At 53.2% G+C, this 21378-nt stretch overlaps 1 protein-coding gene across 4 annotated transcripts in view; it reads left to right on the forward strand.

Moving 5' to 3' along the window:
• Positions 1–21378, forward strand: part of RASGRF1 (Ras protein specific guanine nucleotide releasing factor 1) — a 109018-nt gene that overhangs the window by 49469 nt on the left and 38171 nt on the right. For all 4 annotated transcript variants that reach the window (XM_082388478.1, XM_082388479.1, XM_082388477.1 and 1 more), the window contains exons 7-13: positions 8–201; positions 673–782; positions 4545–4663; positions 6461–6621; positions 10390–10453; positions 12510–12646; positions 14807–14889. In XM_082388478.1, the coding sequence (XP_082244604.1) occupies positions 8–201; positions 673–782; positions 4545–4663; positions 6461–6621; positions 10390–10453; positions 12510–12646; positions 14807–14889 (868 nt within the window). The remainder of the gene's footprint in view (positions 1–7; positions 202–672; positions 783–4544; positions 4664–6460; positions 6622–10389; positions 10454–12509; positions 12647–14806; positions 14890–21378) is intronic.

Below are 21378 nucleotides of genomic sequence, written 5' to 3' on the forward strand. Positions count from 1 at the left end.
CTTCCAGCCGACCTGTTCGACATCCTGCTGCCCATGCTCAACATCTACCAGGAGTTCGTCCGCAACCACCAGTACAGCCTGCAGATCCTGGCGCACTGCAAGCAGAACCGCGACTTCGACAAGCTGCTGAAGCACTACGAGGCCAAGCCCGACTGCGAGGAGAGGACGCTGGAGACCTTCCTCACCTACCCCATGTTCCAGGTGCGCCCGCCCCGTCTGCCAGGGCGCATGCGCGGGGAGGGCTGCGGCTGACTGGGGGCCGGGGCGCACAGTGCCGAGCGCCACGGCCCTGCAAACCCCCGGTTGCCTGGAGAACGAACGGGGTTAGGACCCTCCCCCGACCCTGGCTGGTGGTGGCCGTGCAGGAAGTGAGGGGCAGGTCCTGCCTTCTGCGGGGCAGAACCTCAAGCTCTGGGCTCTCGTCCCAGCTAAGACCCTGGAAGAGCCTCCAAGTTAAGAGAGTCTGGGATCAGAAGTGCAGTGGGTGTCCTTCCTCAGCCCCGCTCGTGGGGGTCCTCGGAGCTGAGAGCCCCCTTCTCTGCCCACCCTGCCCCCCCCCATCTGTCTACCCTGCTCTGCCTCTCCGTCTCTCTCTTGCTTCATTGCTGTGTCTCTCTCCCTGCCTCTGTCTCTCTGGCCCTCTGGCCCTGTCCCCGCCGCTCCCCACTGCAGATCCCCAGGTACATCCTGACGCTGCACGAGCTCCTGGCCCACACCCCTCATGAGCACGTGGAACGCAACAGCCTGGACTACGCCAAGTCCAAGCTGGAGGAGCTGTCCAGGTGAGCCCCGCTGGGGTCCCACACCGGTGGGCAGGCCCAGGCTGAGGGTGCCCCCACCCGGGGTTTGCCGAGCCCCAGATGGGAAAAGCTTGTGCTCCGGTTAGGATTCCGGAGGGGGGGGACCCACAGCTTGTCCCACCTGGAAGCCGGGTCCCCAGGAGCAGAGCAGTCTGAGGGGTTTACAGCTCCAGCCCAGGTGGGCATCCAATGAGATGGGATGGAGGGTACGCTGTCCCTGGCACAGATGGGGTCCGAGAAAGGGCCCTGGGCACTTAGTGGGCCCATCTCCCAGGTCAGGCATCTGCCCAGGACTCGCAGGCACTCTCTGCCCATTTCCTCGGTTCTCCAGTGTCCATGTGTCAAAACCGGTGGCTTTAGGAGCCCCAGGGGGTCCTGGGTGTCGGGCTTTCATGTGCCTCAGGCTCCGTTCAGCAGCAGGCAGTGTCCGCGGGTGGACAGGCCATGGTTGGGCCACCGTCAGAGGCCGCAGCCCCCCTCGTCGAGGCCCTCCCCTGTCCTCCCTCACTCCCCGAAGCCCAGGGAACTTCCTCGCTGCACGGGCAGGAGCAGGAGGACAGGGGGAGGCACGGCCACAGCCCAGGCAGCAGGGGGCGTGGCCACACCAAGGGGTGGCCGTGGAGGTGAGAAGGTTCAGGCTCTGGAGTTTTCTGAAGGTGGAACCTCCACGAGTTTCTGATGGACGAGAGGTGAGGAGAGAGAGAAAATGAGAGTCGAGGATGATTCCAGAGTTTTCTGCCGAGCAGCCAGAAGGATGGCATTGCCGTTGTGCAAGATGGAGAAGGCGCCAGAGGGGCAGGTTTGGAGGCGGAGTCTTCCTCGCTGCGTTGGAGTTTTACTGGGGGTGTGTTGGACCTGAGATGGACAATGGCGGTGGAAATGACAGAAAGGGAGTCGGTGTTTGAGTCTGGAGTTCAGCGAGCCAAGACATACCAGATCGTCAGCTCGGAGATGGTATTTAGAGTCACAAGGCTGGTGAGATCAACAAGGGAGTGAGTTTAGGTGGGAACGAGGTATGAACCAAGGGCTGAGCCTGGGGCCTCCACCGGTGCAGGCCAAGAGGTGAGGAGGGGCCTTGTGGTCAGAGATAGGCGGCCAGGAGCTGCAAAGGAGGATGGGTCTGAAGGGTGTGGGGTTCAGCCCTCAGCCCTGCCTGGGGCCCTGCCGACCACTCAGAGCCCTATAAAGCTGCCCAAGTCCAACGAATGGCAGCCGGTGAGGCCATGGCTCCCGGCTGGACAGAGGGAGGACCAGGCTGGACCAGGGCAGGGCACAGGCCCCAGAGCGGAGGATTAAGGAGGAGATGTAAGCAGGGCATGATTGCAGACTAACAAAACCATCATGTGTCGTGGACCCCAGTTCTCTCATGCTCCAGGGAGCCAGATCCCACATACTCTTCCCCAAGCAGAAGACTTGGGACCCCCTTGAGGCTGTGAGTTCCTCGACACCACGGGATGCCCTGTCCCAGTGCAGGCAGGTGTGCAGGCAGGACCCCAATCCCCTCCCCCGCCCACCCCGGGTCCTGGGTGTGCAGCCTGCTTTTCTTTTGTCCCCCTGATCACCTGCACCTGGCCCTGAACCCAGCCCGAGCAGCACAGAAGAGGGTTTTCCCGTCACATGACAACAGCCTTTTCTTCCTCCTGGCGCCCTCCCCTGGGGCCTGAGGAAAGCTCCAGCCCTGACAGGAAGCCAGCAACCAAGCCCTCCCTGGCAGTGCTCAGGACCCTGCACCCCTCTCCCCTCGGGACTGGCTGTCTCCTACCTCTGGCCTTTGTCCCACTTTGTCTCCGGAACCCCTAACTCCTGGGCTCACTGATAACCCAGGTCCTCACTTCCGGTTCCCCCAGGAGCCTCAGGCCCCGGAACCCCGGGCTGCCTTCCTGGAGCCCCGCCCAGCACCCCAAGCTGTGCGTGCAGTGTCGGCCCCTCCAGCACAAATCCCAGCCTGGGGCCACTGACCCCGAGCAGCTGAAGTTTATCCATGTCTAACAGCAAAACTAGTTTTGCCACCTTGGAATCACCCCCTTATTTTTTAGCAAATCTAGCCTCAGCAAAGTCCCCACCCTCATCAAGACAGAGGGGCCTGATTGCCTTGGACTACTTCCAAAAATAAATCCCTATCCATGGAACTGCAGATGCCCTGAAAGGTGCCTCCCTGTCCCATGTCTTCTCCAGAAGAAGGCTAAGGCCTGGGCTTCTGAGAAAAGCATCACTTGGGCCCTGGTGGGAGGAGGGGCACGGGGGTGGAGAACCGAGGCTCCTAAAGCAGAGACCCCATCTCTATGCCCCAGTCTGATACCCAGAATAAATAACGAGTTACAGTATACCACCTTTTTTTTTTTTTACAATACCATTTTTGAAGCCCTGATAATGGCAATGATCACCACCCTTTATTCCAGCCCCTGTCATGTGCCAGGCATGAGGTCAGTCCATGAAATGCATTATTTTCCATCCTCACCCCAACAGTCTACAGATGGGGAAAGTAAGGATTAGAGGGGTTGAGTAATTTGTTCAACATCGTGTTGATTCCACTAATCACAGCTCCAGCTCCACCAGTGTCATCTCTCATTGTTGGGGGGTTTAAACTGGATAATGGCTGTGAGAGAACTTTGTAAGGCACACACACATTAATCAGCTCTCTTAGTGGTCTCAATTGTGGAATTTCATGCATCAGCAGACAAATAGGAGGCTTTGTGCTTTCCTTAGAGTAGGTGGGGTACTTTTTCCAGACCCCCTCCAAAAAAAAAAAAAAAAACATGATTCACTACTTTCCTAAGACTCCTGGAGACCCATCCAGGGTCTTAGCAAAGTTGGCAGTTCACACCTACCTTTTCCCACCAACGCTCTTTAAAAAACAAAAACAAAAACAAAAACAGTTAAACAGTGCCACCTCCTGGAGAGGAGGGATGTTGCAGCAGTCAGAACAAGGACAAAAAGTTGTATTCTCAGATGAAGGGGCAAGCCGTGTCCTGCTTACTTCCCGGTCGTGCCAGAGCCTATAGAAGTAAACTGAAGTCAGTCTTCCCCTGAGCCAGCTGGATTGCCAGATGCTCCAGAAATAAGCCATTCCAGAACCCAAACATTAAGGAAACAACCCTATAAAGAGTGTGCAGGGGGAAGAAACAGCAAGTACAAATTGCCCTGAGGCAGGAATGAGCTTGGTTTGTACTCTGGATGGAAATAAGGCCAATAGTGGGATGAGGGGCCGGGTAATGAACAAAGGATGTCCCCTCTACTGCCATCTTCCTCCCAGTTCTGCTGTCTCTCTTCCATGTGGTTCAGACTTTGTTTTTTAAGTTTATTTCAGCCTCGTAATCATTATTGGTAATCACGTGCCACTTTTTTAAAAGTTTTTATTTTATTTATTTATTTGGTTGGGTCTTAGTTGCAGCATGCATGTGGGATCTAGTTTCCCGACCAGGGATCGAACCCGGACCCCCTGCATTGGGAGCGTGGAGTCTTAACCACTGCGCCACCAGGGAAGTCCCCGGTTCAGACTTTTTAAAATCAGACAGACCTGCTTCTCAGCCTCCTTGGGCTGTCAGAGGATAAAATGAGATCACGCCTGTAAAGTGCACACACACAGCGGGCACTCAAGAGATGCGTGCTCTCTCCCCTTTCATGACAACAGGTTCCACCTGAGAATCCAGGCTTTCTCCCGAGGTCTAGCCAGAGACCCAGCATTCCCTCCACCCTGGGAGGTGGGGGCAGCCTGTCTCTGATTGTCATTTCCTGTCCCCGCAGGATAATGCACGACGAAGTAAGTGAAACAGAGAACATCCGGAAAAACCTGGCCATTGAGCGCATGATCATTGAAGGCTGTGAAATCCTCCTGGACACCAGCCAGACCTTTGTGAGACAAGGTATGGCCTGTGCACTCTGCCTCTCCAACCCCCCGCCAGGTTGGCCCCAGCAGCGAGAGGCACGCGGCACTCAGGACACCACCAGTTGGTTGGGCTGCTGCGTGCCAAAACCTGCAAGCGTGATTGCAGAGTATTCCGGACCTGCCGGGGGAATGCGACAGCTACATGTAGATGTCGGTATCTATAGATATCGATGCTGGTATTATTGGTTTTCACAGTTTCCTTCTCTCCAGATGTAAACATAATTCTTCCCAGATGGTCTTGGTTTGTCTATTGTACATCATAGTAAACATTGACATGTCCTTTTGGGGAGAGAATAGGGGGCGGAGGATGAGGACAGATTCCAATTGGCTCTATGAATCTCAAGCATTTTCAGGGTCTGAGATGGAGTTGGCGTGGGTCAGTCCCTCTGTCCTTTGCTCGGCATCTTTCGCCTCTTGGGGGAGGCCGTGGTCCCAGTGGTCCTGGGTAGGGTTCCCTTCACCCTTGGGCCTCAGCTGACCTTGGGGACAGTTTTGAGGGTCACAGCCCTATTGAGAGGGGCAGGAGAGGCTCTCTGTGGCCCAGGGGACTGACTTCCAACTCGGGGATGTCAGAGCTGCGATGCCTTTCAGGTTCAGATTCCATGTCTTATGGGAAACTCAGCTTCTGCTCACGTGCCCTAGAGGTGACTTCACCTCAGGATGGACCTCCCGCCTTCCTTCCATCTAGTTGGGGTTCTCTGACTAGATGAAGAGCTTCCCAGCACCTCCTGCTGGACTGTGCAGCTGCCTCTGGCCCCTGCTGCCCTTGGCCCGAGTATCCTCAATGTGGAATTTGTTCTGAGCCCCTGTGTGTGGTCCCTGTGTCCTTCCCACAGGCCCACCCTGGGACCTGCTGAGCCCAGAGCCAGCCTAGCCTGACTCCCAGCTCCCCCTGAGCTGTGCTGTGCCCAAGCTGGAGGTGGCCGGAAGAATGACCTCTCTTGGGGTCAGCAGTGTCCTCAAAGACCAGGAATCTGCTCCATCACCCTGAACCAAAGCCGTTCCTCCCCTCCTGAGGGGTGGGGCTGGACCTGGAGATCAGACAGGGGAACCCAGCAAGCCCTTTCTCATTTATTCAGTTGTGCTGCCCACCACCAAGGACGCCTGCCCTATTCATGCCAGGCCAACTCAGGTCTCCAGGGACGCCCAGAGAATAGACCCTGCCCCGCCCTCCAGAACTGACTGTGCAGGGGAGAGAGAGTCAGGATACAGGAAAGGGTTCCATGCAGTGATGAACGTGGGCAGGAGGCAGAATGGTGGCCCAGAGCAGGGCTGGGCAGTCAGGGAGGGCTTCCCGAAGAGGCGGCACTGGGCTCTGCAGCAGAGCGTGCTGTGACCAGTCGGTCATGTCTGCAGTGGCTGCATGTGGCAGCAGGTGCCCAGTGGGTCTTGTTAATCCCTCTGGGCTAGAGCCAGCTCCCCGCTTGTTCAACCTCCTGCCACCCCCAGACCCCAGCCCAGCCCTGCATTCTCACCTCATGAGCCATGTCCTTTGGGGTTCCTTTGCTTTCCAAGGCCCTGGCCCTGGCTGGGAGGTCAAAGGTCCTGCATGGAGCTTCTCTCGTCATTCTCCACCCCCCAAACCCCACCACCCGGCCCTAAGGAGGGGCTGGAGGGAGGGTCCGAGGTGCGTGTTTGCTACCAAGAACTAGGAGTGCCTTGTCCCACTGCCCTGGCTGCTGGCATCGCAGCCCCACCTGCAGCCTCAAAGCCAGGTCAGAGGCGGAGGGTCATTCCGGTAGATGCACTCAGGCTCTCTCTCCTCCATCCGCAGGATCCCTCATCCAGGTGCCCATGTCTGAAAAGGGCAAGATCACCAGGGGGCGCCTGGGGTCTCTGTCCCTAAAGAAAGAGGGCGAGCGACAGTGCTTCCTGTTTTCTAAGCATCTGATCATCTGTACCAGAGGCTCTGGTGGGAAGCTTCACCTGACCAAGGTAGGGACGGCGGGAGCGAAGCTGCTGGGGCAGGAGGTCAGACACCGCCCTGACCCTAGGGGTCCCGACTGACCCTGACTGGGGGCCCAGGGTGGACCAGGGTGTCAGAGACGCGTGAGTGTGCACGCATGCGCCCCGGTCTGACTGGCGGCTTGGAATGAGAAGGCCACTGACGGATTTTCTACTGGAGAAATCGTGGGAAATGGGAAAGCGAGCATGAAGACCCCTCAAGGAGCCCCCAGAGTTGGGGGCTGGGGCGGAGGAGCCAGGGGGTCCAGACAAGCCCTTCAAAGGCCCGTGTACGTGTATCTGAGGGGCCGGGGAGGATGGTGGCACCTGGCTGAGGGCAGAGCAGCAGCCAGAGCCTTTGTCTCATTTCCAACCAAAAAGAGCTCAGACAGCGCCCCCTCTTGACGCCCTCGGGCACTCACTCTGCCAGCACAAGACTCTGCACCCCCGGCAGAATCTCCTTCTCCCCAGCACAGCACATGGCTTGTCCCGCTGCTGTGAGCTCACGATCTGGTCCCACCTCTGTCTCTTACACATGTGTGACCCTGGAAACGTCCCACGCCTGTCCACACCTCACTTCCTCATCTGCAAAACAGGGATGACTGTCCTCAGCAGAGGCGTGCACAGATGCAGGCAGGTGCCCGTACATCTGCTCTGGGAAGTATGAAGCCCTTGCCTCTGTAAGCGACAGTCTCCCCGGCACGGCGTTCATCCCCGTGGAAGCTCGCTTCTGGAGATTTTAAATCTAAATGCGCTGTGGCCTGGAAAGGGCCAGAAGGTGCCCTTAATTAAGCCAGAGCATCAGGGAAACCATTCTTCCAGACCCTGGATGCCTGGCCCGTAACCTCCTGCAGAGCTAATTGATCAAGCAGTGGCTTCAGGGAATATACTGCTTATGTTAACATGTCAACGCATTAGTTGGTCAGCTGCACAAGGGGAAATTAATTTACAAACACTGAAGACTCCAGTTTCAACCAAATTATGTATCAAGGAAAGCCTTCATTATTTATTAGCTCTGGAGTTTCTCCTGGGAAGATCTCTGTCCAGGCTTGGGGGATGGTTCCCCCAGCAGGTGGGGGTCAGTAGGGGCAGGTTGAACTGGAGACTTCAAGACGGCTTTTTAGTGTGAAAGCACGTGCTTTTATGTTTGTTAGTTTTATCTTATTTTGGTTTGGGGGGTTGTTTATATGTTTGTTTGAGTTTTAAAAGTCTCTTAGCATATTGGTAAAGAACATGGAATCTGAGAGCTACTCAAATTCTAGCCCTGCCACTTACCAGTGGGTGACCTCACCAAGCCTCAGTTTACTTACCTGCAAAATGGGAGTGAAGAGCTTCCCTGGTGGCGCAGTGGTTAAGACTCTGCCTGCCAATGCAGGGGACACGGGTTCGAGCCCTGGTCCGGGAAGATCCCACATGCCACGGAGCAACTAAGCCCGTGCGCCACAACAACTGAGCCTGCACTCTAGAGCCCGTGAGCCACAATTGCTGAGCCTGCATGCCACAACTACTGAAGCCCACATGCCTAGAGCCCGTGCTCCACAACAGGAGAAGCCACCGCAATGAGAAGCCTGCACACCGCAACAAAGAGTAGCCCCCACTCGCCACAACTAGAGAAAGCCCGCACACAGCAACGAAGACCCAACACAGCCAAAAATAAAATAAATAAGATAAATAAATATTTTTTTTAAAATGGGAGTGAAAATACCTACTTCATGGGAGTGCTATGAGGCTTAAGTGAGGAACTGGGTGCAAAACACATGACCCCATGCCTGGTACATAGTAAGTGCTCAATAGGTAATAGTCGTTGTCACTCTTAATTATGTAGTATGAACTTGTAATAATAATAATAATAGCAAGCCTTTGCATGATGATTACTGTGAGCCAGGCACTAGCCCAAATACATCACGTATATTTAATTCATAGAACAACCCACTGAGGCAGATACTGTTACTTTCCCTATTGTATAAATAAGGGAACTGAGGCTTCTAGAAACAGCCAGCAAGTGGCAGAGCGGGGATTTGAACCCAGGCAGTCTGGCTCCAGAGTCAGTGTTCTGAAACCAAAGCTAAAATTCAAACCACTTCTTGTTAAATACTCCCATTGGAAATCGAATGCCTTCAGTCCTCCTAAAAGGGACCTGCTACAACTCCACAAGATCTAAAACTACCATAAGAATTTTTTGGGACTTAAAGTAAGAGAAGGTTAGAGCTAGATGGGCTTTGGAGATTGTCCAGCCCAGTGACATCAGTGGTCAGGTTAAGGCCCAGCAAGACCTGGGGGGCTCCCCCAGGGCCACCAAAGAGCCAAACAAGAAGCAGAATGCAGGATTTGGGGGCCCACTCTTGATACTTTCTCCAGGTCCCCCTCTGCTTTCTAGGTGGCAGCCTGCCCTGCAGACATTTTCACATATAGATTAGCCACCTGGCCAGGTTTCTGTTATCGTCAGTTATTATGTTATTTATCTGTTGCTGTGTAACAAATTTCCCCCAAATGGAGTGCCTTTTTTTTTTTTTTTTTTTGGTCACACCACATACGGCATGTGGGATCTTAGTTCCCGGACCAGGGATTGAACCCACGCCCCCTGCAGTGGAAGTGTGGAGCCTTAACCACTGGACCGCCAGGGAAGTCCCCTGGAGTGGCTTAAAACAAACATTTGTTGTCTCAAACAGTTTCTGCACGTTAGGAAGTCAGGACAACTTAGCTGGGTGGACATACGTGGCTCAGGGTTTCTTATGAGGTTGCAGTCAAGATGGCATCTGGGGCTGCAGTCATCTGAGGCTCGACTGGGGCCGGGATCCTTTTCCAGCGTGGCTCCCACACATGGCTGTTGGCAGGAGGCCTCGTCCCTCATCTGTAGCCCTCTCCTCATGACACAGCAGCTGGCTTCCCCCAGAACAAGTGGTCCAAGAAACAACAAGAGAGCAAGCAGGAGGCTGCAGACCCCAAAGCTGAACACCATCACTCCTGCTTTATTCTCTTAATGAGAAGCAAGTCACTAAGTCCAGTTAACACTCAAGAGGAAGGGAAGTAGCCTTCACCTTTTGAAGGACGGGGTTCAAAGAATTTGTGGACGTGCTTTACAACCAGCACAGTGGTGGTTACTTTCATTTCTCACTACAGGATCAAGGGATCTCACACCTAAAAGATGCTCAGACACTCAAGGATAAGAGGCATTTTTCCAGATATTCCTAATAATTAAAAGCCAGCCACTGACCTTGAGCTGGGAACAGGCCCATGAGGCTCTTTCCAGACTCTGCCACTTACCTACCAGGTGACCTTGGGCAAGACGCTTAACTCCCTGATTTCATTTCTTCATCTGTAAAATTGTAATAACAATACCTGAGACAGGTCTGTAAAATGGTCCTGTTTCCCTATTGGTAACGTGCAGGGTTTAGCCTAGAATGAGGGAGTTCAAACTTCAGACTTAGGGCTACCAGATGATGCCTCAGAGCCACTGTAGGGCAAGAAAAGGCCGTGCAAGCCAGGTTCTAGCCCCTCCACCCCCAGCCCGACCTTGGCCCTCCTTTGGGGAAGGCGTCTCTGAGCAATCCCATTTGAGCCACTTCACTGGGCTTCCTATATGGAGATAAAGTTCTTCAACTTAAAAACCAAAATACCCGCTTGGCATGTAATGTCCACACACATACGTGCGTCGATGTGGGTGCTCACTTTTAGAGCCACTCCTCACCCTGATATTCTGGAACTCCGAAACTAGCACGTCTCTCGCCTTGATTCAAGGTGGCCCCTGCTCTTTTTCAGAATGGAGTCATATCCCTCATTGACTGCACTTTATTGGAGGAGCCAGAAAGCACGGAGGAAGAAGGTAAGTGTGCAAGTCACGTGCAAGCCTGTGTGTGCTCACACAGATGCACACACACTCACCCTGAAAGGTTGGGCCCGGGCATTGGTTTTTTTTCTTGGGAGGAAGGGAGGAAGCTGGACCCGGAGAGGCTGGTCCTGGGTCTTTAGAGAAGGAGCTCTCTGGCCCTGCAGGTGACAGCCTCCTCCCCCTTCCTGGCTCCTTCCAAGCTCCTTGGGTCCTGGACGGGGTGCCATGGGGCTTGGGGGTCACACTTCTCAGTGAGCACCCCTCCTTCACGCATCCGTGTGCTACATGCACAGTGGCTCACTGGGCTGCGAGGAAGAGGCCGGGGAGGCGCCGGGCCTATCTCTCCTCCAGTGGAAACGGGTGGGGTGTGCAGGGACACACGTGCCACCACCAGAGGGAGTGCAGGGGAACGGTCCCCCGCAGTGGCGTTGGAGCGACCAGGACGGGAGGCAAGACTTGGGGAGGAGGGAGCATGTGAGTGGGGCCCCAGCAAACCAGAAGGGGCTGGGCGGGGAGCTGGGGGAGGGTGGTGCCCAGGTGCTCGGAAAGCCGCCGTGTAGGGGTGTCCATGGGATTTCTCTCCCCGGGGAATCAGAATTGGGGGATGCGCTTATTAGGTGAAGGGGTGGGGTCACTACTGTCTCTTGATTGGACCAAAGTTGGTCCTCGTCTCCCTCCTTCACTGGCCCCCCAGCAAGGCTCTGGAGGCCCTCCCCTGGGGGTGCACCAACTGGACTCTCCATCTTTGCCCTTCCCCAGGTTGGGGCTCCTCGAAGCAGGGCTGTGTCTGAAGGACGCCAGATCCCACTCCCGGCCTGGCTTGGGCTTGGGCTCAGGGTTTGCTGGGGGCTGGGGGCGTAGTCCACACACACACACACACACACACACACACACACACACGCGCGCGCGCGCGCGCATGCGCGTGCCCTGGTCAGCCACAGCGGGAGCTGGGCTCTGCCCCCTTCATGACCCTCCACCGAGGGCGGAGCCAAGCGCCACCCCCCCAAGGCAAAAATACATGTGCAGCAATTTACCCGGAGCTCTTACCAGCATGATCTTCTTCAGTCTTGGCCACAGCTGGTCCCGACTCAAGTGGAATTGTCAGTCCCCAAAGCCCTTTTCCCTCCAGGGCCAGGAAAGGGAGAGGCATGGCCCCATGCATCCCCCACTCAACACACAGACACCCCACTTCTGAGGAGCCAGCGTCATCCCATCCTCGAGTCACCACACGGAGCAGGCTCCCCAGTGCCCTCAAATTCTCGAGTGTCAGCACTGGAAGGGTCGGGGACCTCAGAGCCGTCACGCCCCACTCTGCTGGTACAGGAGGACGTCTGAAGCCCAGAGCGGGAAGGGTATCACCCCAAGGTCACATAGCCAGCAAGCAGAGACCAGAGCTGTAGCAGACCTTCCACAACATTCCACCCCATTCAGGGCACGCCTGATGAATGTGGCCATGTTGCAAGGAATCTCGGAACTGTGATCTTAGTCTTTCCAAATAAAGAGTTCAAGGAATGCTTCGGGTTAAAAGCAGTAATAAAAATACCTAGAATTTACTTTGGCTTTGGGGAGCTCTCAACTGAGCTAAATGTCCAGCCGGGTCCATAAAAGCTCAAGATCTAAAGTTCTCCTCCTGGCCCCTGTATCACCTTGGCGTAGCTGGAGGGCCCAGCTGTGAGGCCAGTTCTAGACCTTGCTTGGCCGCTGCCCGGCTGGGGGCCTTATGAAAGTCCTCCCCGGGGACCTCAGCTCCCCATTGGCCTAACGAGGGTAGAGCTGGCTGGTGATTCCGAAAGGCTCTTCCGACTCGGAATTGGAGCTGTCCCTGTGTGGTTGTAAGCTACTCTGCACTCTAGGTCTTAGTTTCTCCATCTTTGAAGTGGGGATTCCTCACCTTAAGAAAAAAAAAAAGATGTTCTGAAACTAGCAAGTGGCCTGGTACCCTACTGATGCCGTGCCTTCACCAGTGGGGTGAGGCAGGTATCGTGCAGTCGTTTTCCAACTCAGAAAGACCCACACTCATTCTGCTAACTCTGTGTTTTGCACCTGGAAGCCAAAGGATCCGGCCAAGACATAGACCACTTGGATTTTAAGATCGGGGTGGAGCCAAAGGATTCCCCACCCTTCACAGTCATCCTTGTGGCCTCATCCAGACAGGAGAAGGCGGCGTGGACCAGTGACATCAGCCAGGTGAGCAGCGTCACTTGTCCTTGAAAGCAAGTGGTCCCTTCATGCCTAAGCTGGTGGGGGGCGGGAGACAGCTACAGGGTTCTAATGGAAAAGATGCGAGTATCTCTACCAACCAAGGCTGAGCCCAGCTAGCTGTCTAGCTCGCAGAGTCCCCTGGGCCACCCGTAGAGTGTGGTCTGGGAACCCCTTGCATCTGAATCATCCCTAGGGCAGTTTTTAAAACTCCAGATTCCTGGGCTCCCCGCTGGTCCCCCGCAGATCTGCTACATCCAAGTCTCTGGCACGAGGCCTGGGAACCTACGTTTTGGCACACACCCCAGGCCATTGGTACCACAGAAAAGTCTGAGCACCGTGACCCAAGGGTGCTGGATGTAGCAGAGCCAGGAGAGAAAGCAAAGGGCCCGCAAAGCCCGGAGTCCGCTCTGCAGGAGGGACGGTTTGCCTGCACCAGCGTTAGGGTTGTCACCCCACTGGGAGAGTCAAAGGAAGCACAGACCTCCCAGGGACCAGAGAGCAGACCCAGAGGGCTGCGGTCACTTGCAGGACCAGGGCAGAGGTCTGAGTCTGGAAAGAGGCTGTCGGCAGCACCGGGCTGCTGGCGCAGGACAGGCCTCTCCCTGGGCCCAGCAATGGCCTGCAATGGGTCAGCCCAGCCCCGTCCCAGGAGCACAGGAACCTCTCCGGACCGCCTGCTCTCTGCACAGTGGAGGAGAGTATTAGGAGAGCAGCTGATGGTGGGAGGAAGGGGACAGCGAGACTGGAGATGTCCCCCTTTCGGGGGAGGGGGCCTGGGAGCTGTGTTTATGGAGAACTGGGGGGCAGAGCCTTTACTGTATTTCAGGACAGTCCCCCCACTCACTCCCTGCCCCTCATTTTTAGGCCGCACACCTGGGCTGCCCTGCCTGCCCATCCCACAGCCCCGCAGCGTGGCGGGGTGCGGATGACTAGTAACAGACGTCTGCTCTTTCCCAGTCTTGCCCTCCCAGCTTCAAACAACCAGCGTGCCCCAGAGAAAACCGAAAACCTGGAAACCTCGAGCATGGCCTTTTCTAGTCCTCAGGGAGCCATCAGAGGCTCAGGGCTGCTCGCCTGGAGAGTACCCCCCGGGCCTGTGCCCTCTTGAGGGCTGCATTGCTGACACCACCAGGCGTCAGGGCCCCCCCCAGGCCCACTGACGCCTCCAGGCAGCGCTGATCGGTGGCCAGGCGCCCTGCATTGCAGGGTTGCCGATAGAACCAGAGCTAAAGAGTGTCTCAGAGTGTGGAGCTGGAGAAAATGGGCTGGGAAGGGCCACTGACACAAGCCTCCCTCTGGGGCCCGCGAAAAACTAGGGGTCCTGGCCCTGACCCACTGTGCCCGCCTCTCTGCTCTCACTTCCCGGTGACTTTGACCCCTCCCCGCACGTACACATCCTCAAAACCAGAAGATACTGTGATGTGACCCCGCAGAGTACCCCCCCAGCCCAGGCCAAGGAGAGACCCTCTCTTGGCAGAAATGTGAGAGCTTGGGGCAGGGGGCAAGGAGAAGGAGAAGCAGATGTATCTCTGTGTCTTTTCTTTTTGTTTGGATGTGTACTGTTTATTCAAAGAAAAATTTGGATTTTGAATTTTTTTCAGAGGCTGAGCAAAATGTACAATCTTCTTCCTTAGTGCTGGCAGCCTTGCCTTCCCCAGGCAGGATTTTTACTGTGGAAAACCATCTGTGGCTTCAGGGTGTGGGCGCTGTGGTGAGCAGAGGACTTGGGGGGTAGGACGGCACCTGCTGAGCCGGCCTCCCAGGACAGAGGCCCCAGGTCACTGTGGATCTGATCTTGTCCTTGGTGCTGGACCTCAGAGGTCAGCCACAGAGTGGCCAGGGTCGGACACTTCCATTTTTGCAAACACCCCGAGGAGGTAGGAATCATTATCCCCATTTTGTAGGTAGGGAAACTAAGGCCCAGGGAAGTCAAGTAAATCCCCAAAAGGTCACCGAGCTGGGGACTTGACTTCCCATCAGAACCCAAGGCATGCTGTGCGTTGACCCTGGCCTTGCCTGGACGATGCCCTTTGACTGTGTGTCAGGCCGGGGCCTGCGAAGCCTCACTCGGCAGAACCCCTGCTGGGCCTGGGTCTCGGAACGGAGACAGAGGCTCTGACCCGGGGGTCCTCTCTCTGATTCCAGTGTGTGGATAACATCCGGTGCAATGGGCTCATGATGAACGCATTTGAGGAAAATTCCAAGGTCACTGTGCCGCAGATGATCAAGTAAGTGCCCTGAGCCCCCTCTTGTCCGGCTGAGCTCCAGAGACCGAGGGCCACACAGTGACCACAAGGGGCTCAGAAGATGCTGGGTTTCATCTTTGGGATGTGTTAGGTGTTTGATTTCAATTAACTTCTATTTGGTTGATGGCTTTGGCTTAGTTTTTGTAGTTGTTTGTCTTGAAAATGTGGATTTACATATTAGGCTGTTTAAAATAGAACATGAGGAATGACATTTCATGCACTCTATTTTTTTTAATAACTATTTTTCTTTTGTTTGGGCAATGCCAGGGAGGAAGGGCAAGGGGGCTGGCATCCTGCTGAACTCAGCTCTCGGAGCCCCGCTGGGCAGTGCAGCCTCCTGGCCTGCACCAGCCCTGCTTCTCCTCCAACATCTGCTCGCCTGACCCCCTCACGGTGCCCCCCAGGTGGCCCGCTGGCTCCCTGGCCTCCATCTGAACCTCTGAATTCCCAGCCTGCTCTGCCCACCTGGCATACGCCAGGACCCAGCTAACCGACCCCAGGCGTGTTGTCCTGCCCAAAGCAAACCTTGGGGACCCACTGCCTCTTTGCTACTTGAAGTGCACACTCAGGGGAGCTGCAGGCCATTATGTAGTGAGGGTGTGAAAGGTCCTACCCACCCCGTTTCGACGACGGCAGGCCTGATGAAGCGAGCACGCCAGCAGCTAGGAGCTAGCCAGGGCAGTGTCGTGTACGCCAGAGCTTTCCAGCATCCGGCTGAGTTTATGAGGAGTAGCCCCACCCCACCCCACCCCACCCCACCCCACCCCACCCCATGGCTACATTGTTTAACGGCCAAAGGTGCTGGAGCCCAGAAGGAAGGTCTGGACTTGAAGGCACGAGCCCTGGCCCACAGCTTCTGCTCTGTGTTGTATGACTATGGACAAGTCACTTAACATGTCTGAGCTTGGGTCTCTCACCTGTTAGTGGGAGATGATAACGCCTACCTGCCTGCCTCCTGGATTTGTTTCAACGATGAATTAAAAACACCACATGTAGAATGATGGTTAAATGTATAGTGGGTACCTACTTATCTTCTGCAAAGAGTGCGTATTGAGGCAGTAAAAGTGAGCAGATGAAACCAAAATAAACTCACCCGTGAAAGAAAAAATAACAGCATTTTAAACTATGATGGTGATAAAGGGAATGGAATATCCAGATCAAAGTGACAACTCCAAGGACCTGTTGGCTCCCAGACTTAAGCGTGGCCTCCTTGGCAGGAGTAGCCCATGGGCAGCGTCCCCCTGCGAGGGCGCCAGGGAGCAGAGATGAGCAGACGTGGCCTCCGTCCTCAGGGAATTCACCATTTAGTGAACTAAAGAGACACATAGAAATCGTAAAACACTAGCGGGTGCTGCAAAATAGAATTTGTATGATGCTAGGAACGAGGGTTCAGAGAATGAGTGACTCGTTCACCTGGCACAGCTGGGGAAGACTTTCCCAAGAAGAGGACATCAGAACTGACCTCAAAGGATAAGTTAGGGTTTGCTAAATGGTGGAGGAGGAAGGGCATCCTGGGAAGAGGGAACAGCATGTGCAAAGGCGCAGAGGCAGGGAAGCACATGGTGTGTTTGGGGAATGATAAAACGTTCCATGGGGCTGCAGGGTTGGGAGAGTGGTATGTCCTATGGGAAACAACTGTGATGCAACTGTGGCCTCCAAGTTCACTACCAGGTAAACTATCCCAGAGGTCTTGGAACAGAAAGGCTCGCAGACCCAATTAAGATGGCTAACCACACAGTCTAGTGAATCAATTTTAAACACTAAGTGAGAAACCAGGGGAGAGAGAAGGGATAGTAGGTTAGTGCCTGTTACACGTAGTTGCATGAGCTAGTTACACCATGGTCATTGTACAGCCTCTCTCCCTGCCCCATCTACCTTCCTTGCTGATGGAGCAGCTACAAGGACCAGAGTTGAAGCTTGATCAGTGGATCCAAGGGCACACGCTTGCTCTGTCTGAGAAGTCAGGGCAAGTATGTCTGGCCATAGCGGCAGCTCACCAGTTAGACTGAAGAAGAGCTACAGGTTTATCTATAGTTCTGGGACAGAGGGTAGAGGGTCAGAATGGATGTCGCCAGTGGGTGGCTGACTTTAAGACATGAATATTGAGTGTACGCTTTGCCTCATGAATATTAAGTGTAGCTTGAATATTTGGTGCCTTGTGAATATTTAGTGCAGGCTTGGTCCTTCCACCCCTCCTATTTACATTCGGCACACGTATGCTTTACTTAGTGTATATATGTGCCTGCCATGGCTCACAAGCTGTTTGCTCCTTCGTCTATCCTCCTTTTTTGTTTCTCTTATTTTTCATAGCACAATTGTATTTTCTTAAACAAGACAGTGTGCTGAAGAGGTGGGCAGGAGTCAGATAAGAGTAACGTGACAGGTGAAGAGTTGGGTTTTCTTCTGTAGGTGTTAGGGTTGCACCCAGGGCGGTGACGGGCGCCCCCTGGTGGCCATGGATAGAGTGGCAACAGAGAGCCTGGCTGGAAAAAGGCATCAGTGGTATAGCTGGAGGGTCCGTGGCTGGGGGGACATTCCCTAGATGTGTTCCCCATAAGCCTCTGGGTTTCTGGCATGGTTCCCATTTCAGATACCCGACCCTGTTGTCAGACTGAATTAAGAGCGTCCTGATTTTTGGTTTGCAATACAAAGAAACATTTAGTCCCATGCACCCTGAGTATTCCTGCTACCCTCCCAACACACTGCATCCCGGCCCTCTGGTGGGTAGATGCTAGTGGCAGGGTTTGAGAGGAAGGTCCCAGAGAATGAAGATCGTCAACCACCAGCAGCCCAAAGATCCAAGAAGTCTCATTCCATCTGCCCTGGGTCCTGAGGCTCTGCCCCAACATGTGACCTCAAGGACAGGTAGACCCAAGGTGGGGCGCTCCCCCTGCGGAAGGAGGAAAAGGGAAGCCCTTTCCCATCAAGCCCAGGCCTCTCGATGCCTGGGAGACAGGAATGCCACTTGGAGCTTCGTCAAGAAGTATGGGGGGCTTCCCTGGAGGTCCAGTGGTTAAGACTTCGCCTTCCAGTGCAGTGGATATGGGTTCGATCCCTGGTCAGGGAGCTAAGATCCCACATGCCTCGCAGCCAAAAAACCAAAATGTAAAACAGAAGCAATATTGCAACAAATTTTAATAAAGACTTTAAAAACGGTCCACATCAAAAAAAAAAAAAAAATCTCAAAAAAAAAAAATATTGGGAGAGCAAAGAGAGAGGCAGGGCTGAATTTACAGTCAAAAGATGCTTGTGTTGTGAGGGACTGAAAACCCCTTCTAGCAGGGCTGGCAAATATCTAGCACATGAGCCAGCCATTTGGATCAGAATCCAGAACCCGTGGCAGACATTACTAATGGGTCATGGCAGTCTTTAAGGCTGAGCCTGTAATGGTCAACACAGCCCCAGGCAGTTACTCCCAGTCTGGCAGAACTGGTATCCAGGATGAAAGCTGTTTTTATCACTACTTTAGTGTGCCCTCCCATTTTACAGATAGGACAACTAAAGTCCAAAATAGGTTTACATAACATTGGAGTTGCCAGAGGCACCATCACCAACAATGATTGGGAGGTTTGTGACAGAGAAGAACGGGGCAAGGGAGGTTTATAGAAAAGGGAGGGCTTGGGACTTCCCTGGTGGTCCAGTGGTTAAGACTCCCCACTCCCAATGCAGGGGGCTTGGGTTCGATCCCCGGTTGGGGAACTAAGATCCCACATGCTGCATGGTACTGAAAAAAAAAACAAAAAACTAAAAACAATAAATAAATAAATAAAATAAAAATAAATCTTTAAAAAAATTCCATTAACCCTTGGGAAAAAAAAAAGGGGAGGGCTTTTCTCACTTTCTCTACCCCCTCCAGTGGCAGAAGGAGCCCAAAAAGAAGGTGCTAGAAGCAAACCCTTGCCAGAGGGGTCCAATAATCACCACTGAAGATGTCAGGTCTAGGCTGGACGCTTCGGGATCCATAGTGTGTGAGGAGTTGCACTGTCCTTCTAGAAGGTGCAGTCCCGTGGTGGGGACCTGGCTCGAGTTAAGGGAGTCCTTTCACCCAAGGGCCGAGGGCAGTTCTCCAGGGATGGTGCCACTGAGTCCTTCCCATCTGCAGGTACTTTCTCCTGCCCACTGTCTTTCAGTTTTGCTTCTCTGCAACTTTTCTTCTTCCTTTAGAGGTTTGTAGTCAACTGGCTGGATCCCTGTCTGTCGATTCCATGCCGCTTACATTTTCTCTCCTCACTTGAACCTCTCCACCTTCTCTGCATTCTGGGAAAATTTCTCAAGTTCGCTTCTGTGTCACTCATTTGATTTTCTGAGTCTCTCATCTGCTGTTACTTGCATTCATGTCCTCTGATTCAACACTCTTATCTTTCGTTTCCAAGAAATCTTTCCGATCTCAGATGATTTCCTCTTCCTGGTTGCTTCTTGCGGTTCGGTCAATGCAATATATATTCTCCTGAATCTTGGTGAAAAATAAAACAGGTGTTTTCTAAAATGTTCTGTGTCTTGCAGCAAAGCTACCTTAGAAGGAATCATTCCTGTTTCTTCAGGATTGTCTCTTTTCAAACTGAAAGAAGAGAGACCCGTGGATATTTAGACCCAGCTCAGCCCTCAGGTCCTCAGCCCACTATGGTCTGGTTGACCACCAGACGCCTGTCCTCACGTGTTGGCAGCCTGAGAGGAATGGAACTTGCTGCCACCAGATCCAGTTTGGAAGGTCCCAGAAAAGGACTTGGATGGCTCTGGCTTGGGTTATACCCCCACCCTATGCAAAAATCACTTTGGCCAGGGATGAAGGACTTTGATAGATCTGCTCCAGGATGACTGCTCAGCCCTTAGGGTTTGCCTTTTAGTCCAGCTGATGTAACGCAGGCTATGTTAATTGACCCTAATACTTTAAGAAGCAGCCGAGGTGAGGTCAAGGAGGAGATGACCTCCCCCTACAAAGACTGAGAAGGTTGAATAAACTGCTAAGAATTCTGCCCCGCCTTGGCACGGGGCCGGAGGTTTATAAGGAATGACAGTCGCATCTTCACCCTTTGTAGCTCTTTGTAACTAAGGGAGGAGAGATGTCAGCAGATTGCTGGCAGCAGGAGCAGCTAGTAACAGAAATGTGTAGGACTTTTAGACTTAGAAAAAAAATTAGACCCTTGGGGATTGAATTAAGCTATTCGTCATATCTGCTGACACTTGCTTATGTAGTTTTAAATTTTGGATTGTGAGCTCATTTTCAGTGGGGGGGTTATCTTTGAATGTCTTGTAGAGCCTGGTTGACAGATGCCCTTCCAGAAAGGTCTTGCATTTGTTTCCACCAGTTGCCCCAGGAGCATTACATCTTGTGACCACACTAATACTCTTTGGGCTTCCCAAACCACAAAGGTAGTAGGTATTTGTCTTCCAAAACCACTGGAAGGGCAAATAATACACTCTCAGGGAGCTTGATACTCTCCCCATGCTCCCCCCTCACAGCCTGGGCTAAAACAGAAAACTTGCAATCTTCTTTTCCTGGTGGGTAGATTTTTCTAGGCCACCTTTCACTGAGCCTATAACCCTTCAAGGGTCCCAGCTTTACATGGGGGTCTCACTCCAACTCCCTCCACCCGCAGGCCCAGGCCTGGTCTACTTCTCTATTGAAACCAAGGCACTTGGTTTCCAAGAGCAACAGATGCCCTAAAGGCAGCTAAAACATCAACTGGTTTCCAAATTTCTCTTCATTTTTGGCCCCTGGAAATTTTCCGTATATTTTTTGCCCCTAGTTTTTTTTTTTTTTTAATTGAGATATAATTCATATAACATAAAACTCACCATTTGAAAGTGTACAATTCAGTGGATTTTAGTATGTTCACTGTGTTGTGCAACCATCACCACTGTCTAATTCCAGAATATTTCCATCACCCCAAAAAGAAACCCCATGCATATTAGCAGTCACTTCCAATTCCCCCCTATTTCTACCCCCTGGCAACCACCACTCTACTTTCTGTGTCTATAGATTTGGCTCTTCTGGATATTTCATATAAATGAAATCCTACAATGTGTGGACTTTTGTGACTAGGTTCTTTCACCTAGCATGTTTTCAGGAGTCATCCATGTTGTAGCATATATCAGTATTTCATTCCTTTTTATGGCTGAATAGTATTCCATTGTATGGATAGATCACATTCTGTTTATCCTTTCATCAGTTCATAGACATTTGGGTTTCTACTTTGGGGCAATTATGAGTAACGCTGCTCTGAATATATGTGTCCATGTTTTTGTGTGAACGGATTTTCTTCATAGCTTGTGAACTTGGCAGCACATTATTTTTAAGTTTGTTATATTTCATCCAGCATTTCTAAGAGTTTTATAATGTCAGGTCTTCAGGTATTATTGGGAAAAAGAAGTTGCAGCCCATTTTACCTCAACGTCAGTCTTCCAAAGCTTTCCTTGTTCCCGTCACAAGCCACCCCGTCCTTCATCAGTCCCTCCATCCTTGGCTGTTGG

This window comes from Balaenoptera borealis (genome assembly GCF_965194805.1).
Source record: "Balaenoptera borealis genome assembly, chromosome: 3".
NCBI lineage: Eukaryota > Metazoa > Chordata > Mammalia > Artiodactyla > Balaenopteridae > Balaenoptera > Balaenoptera borealis.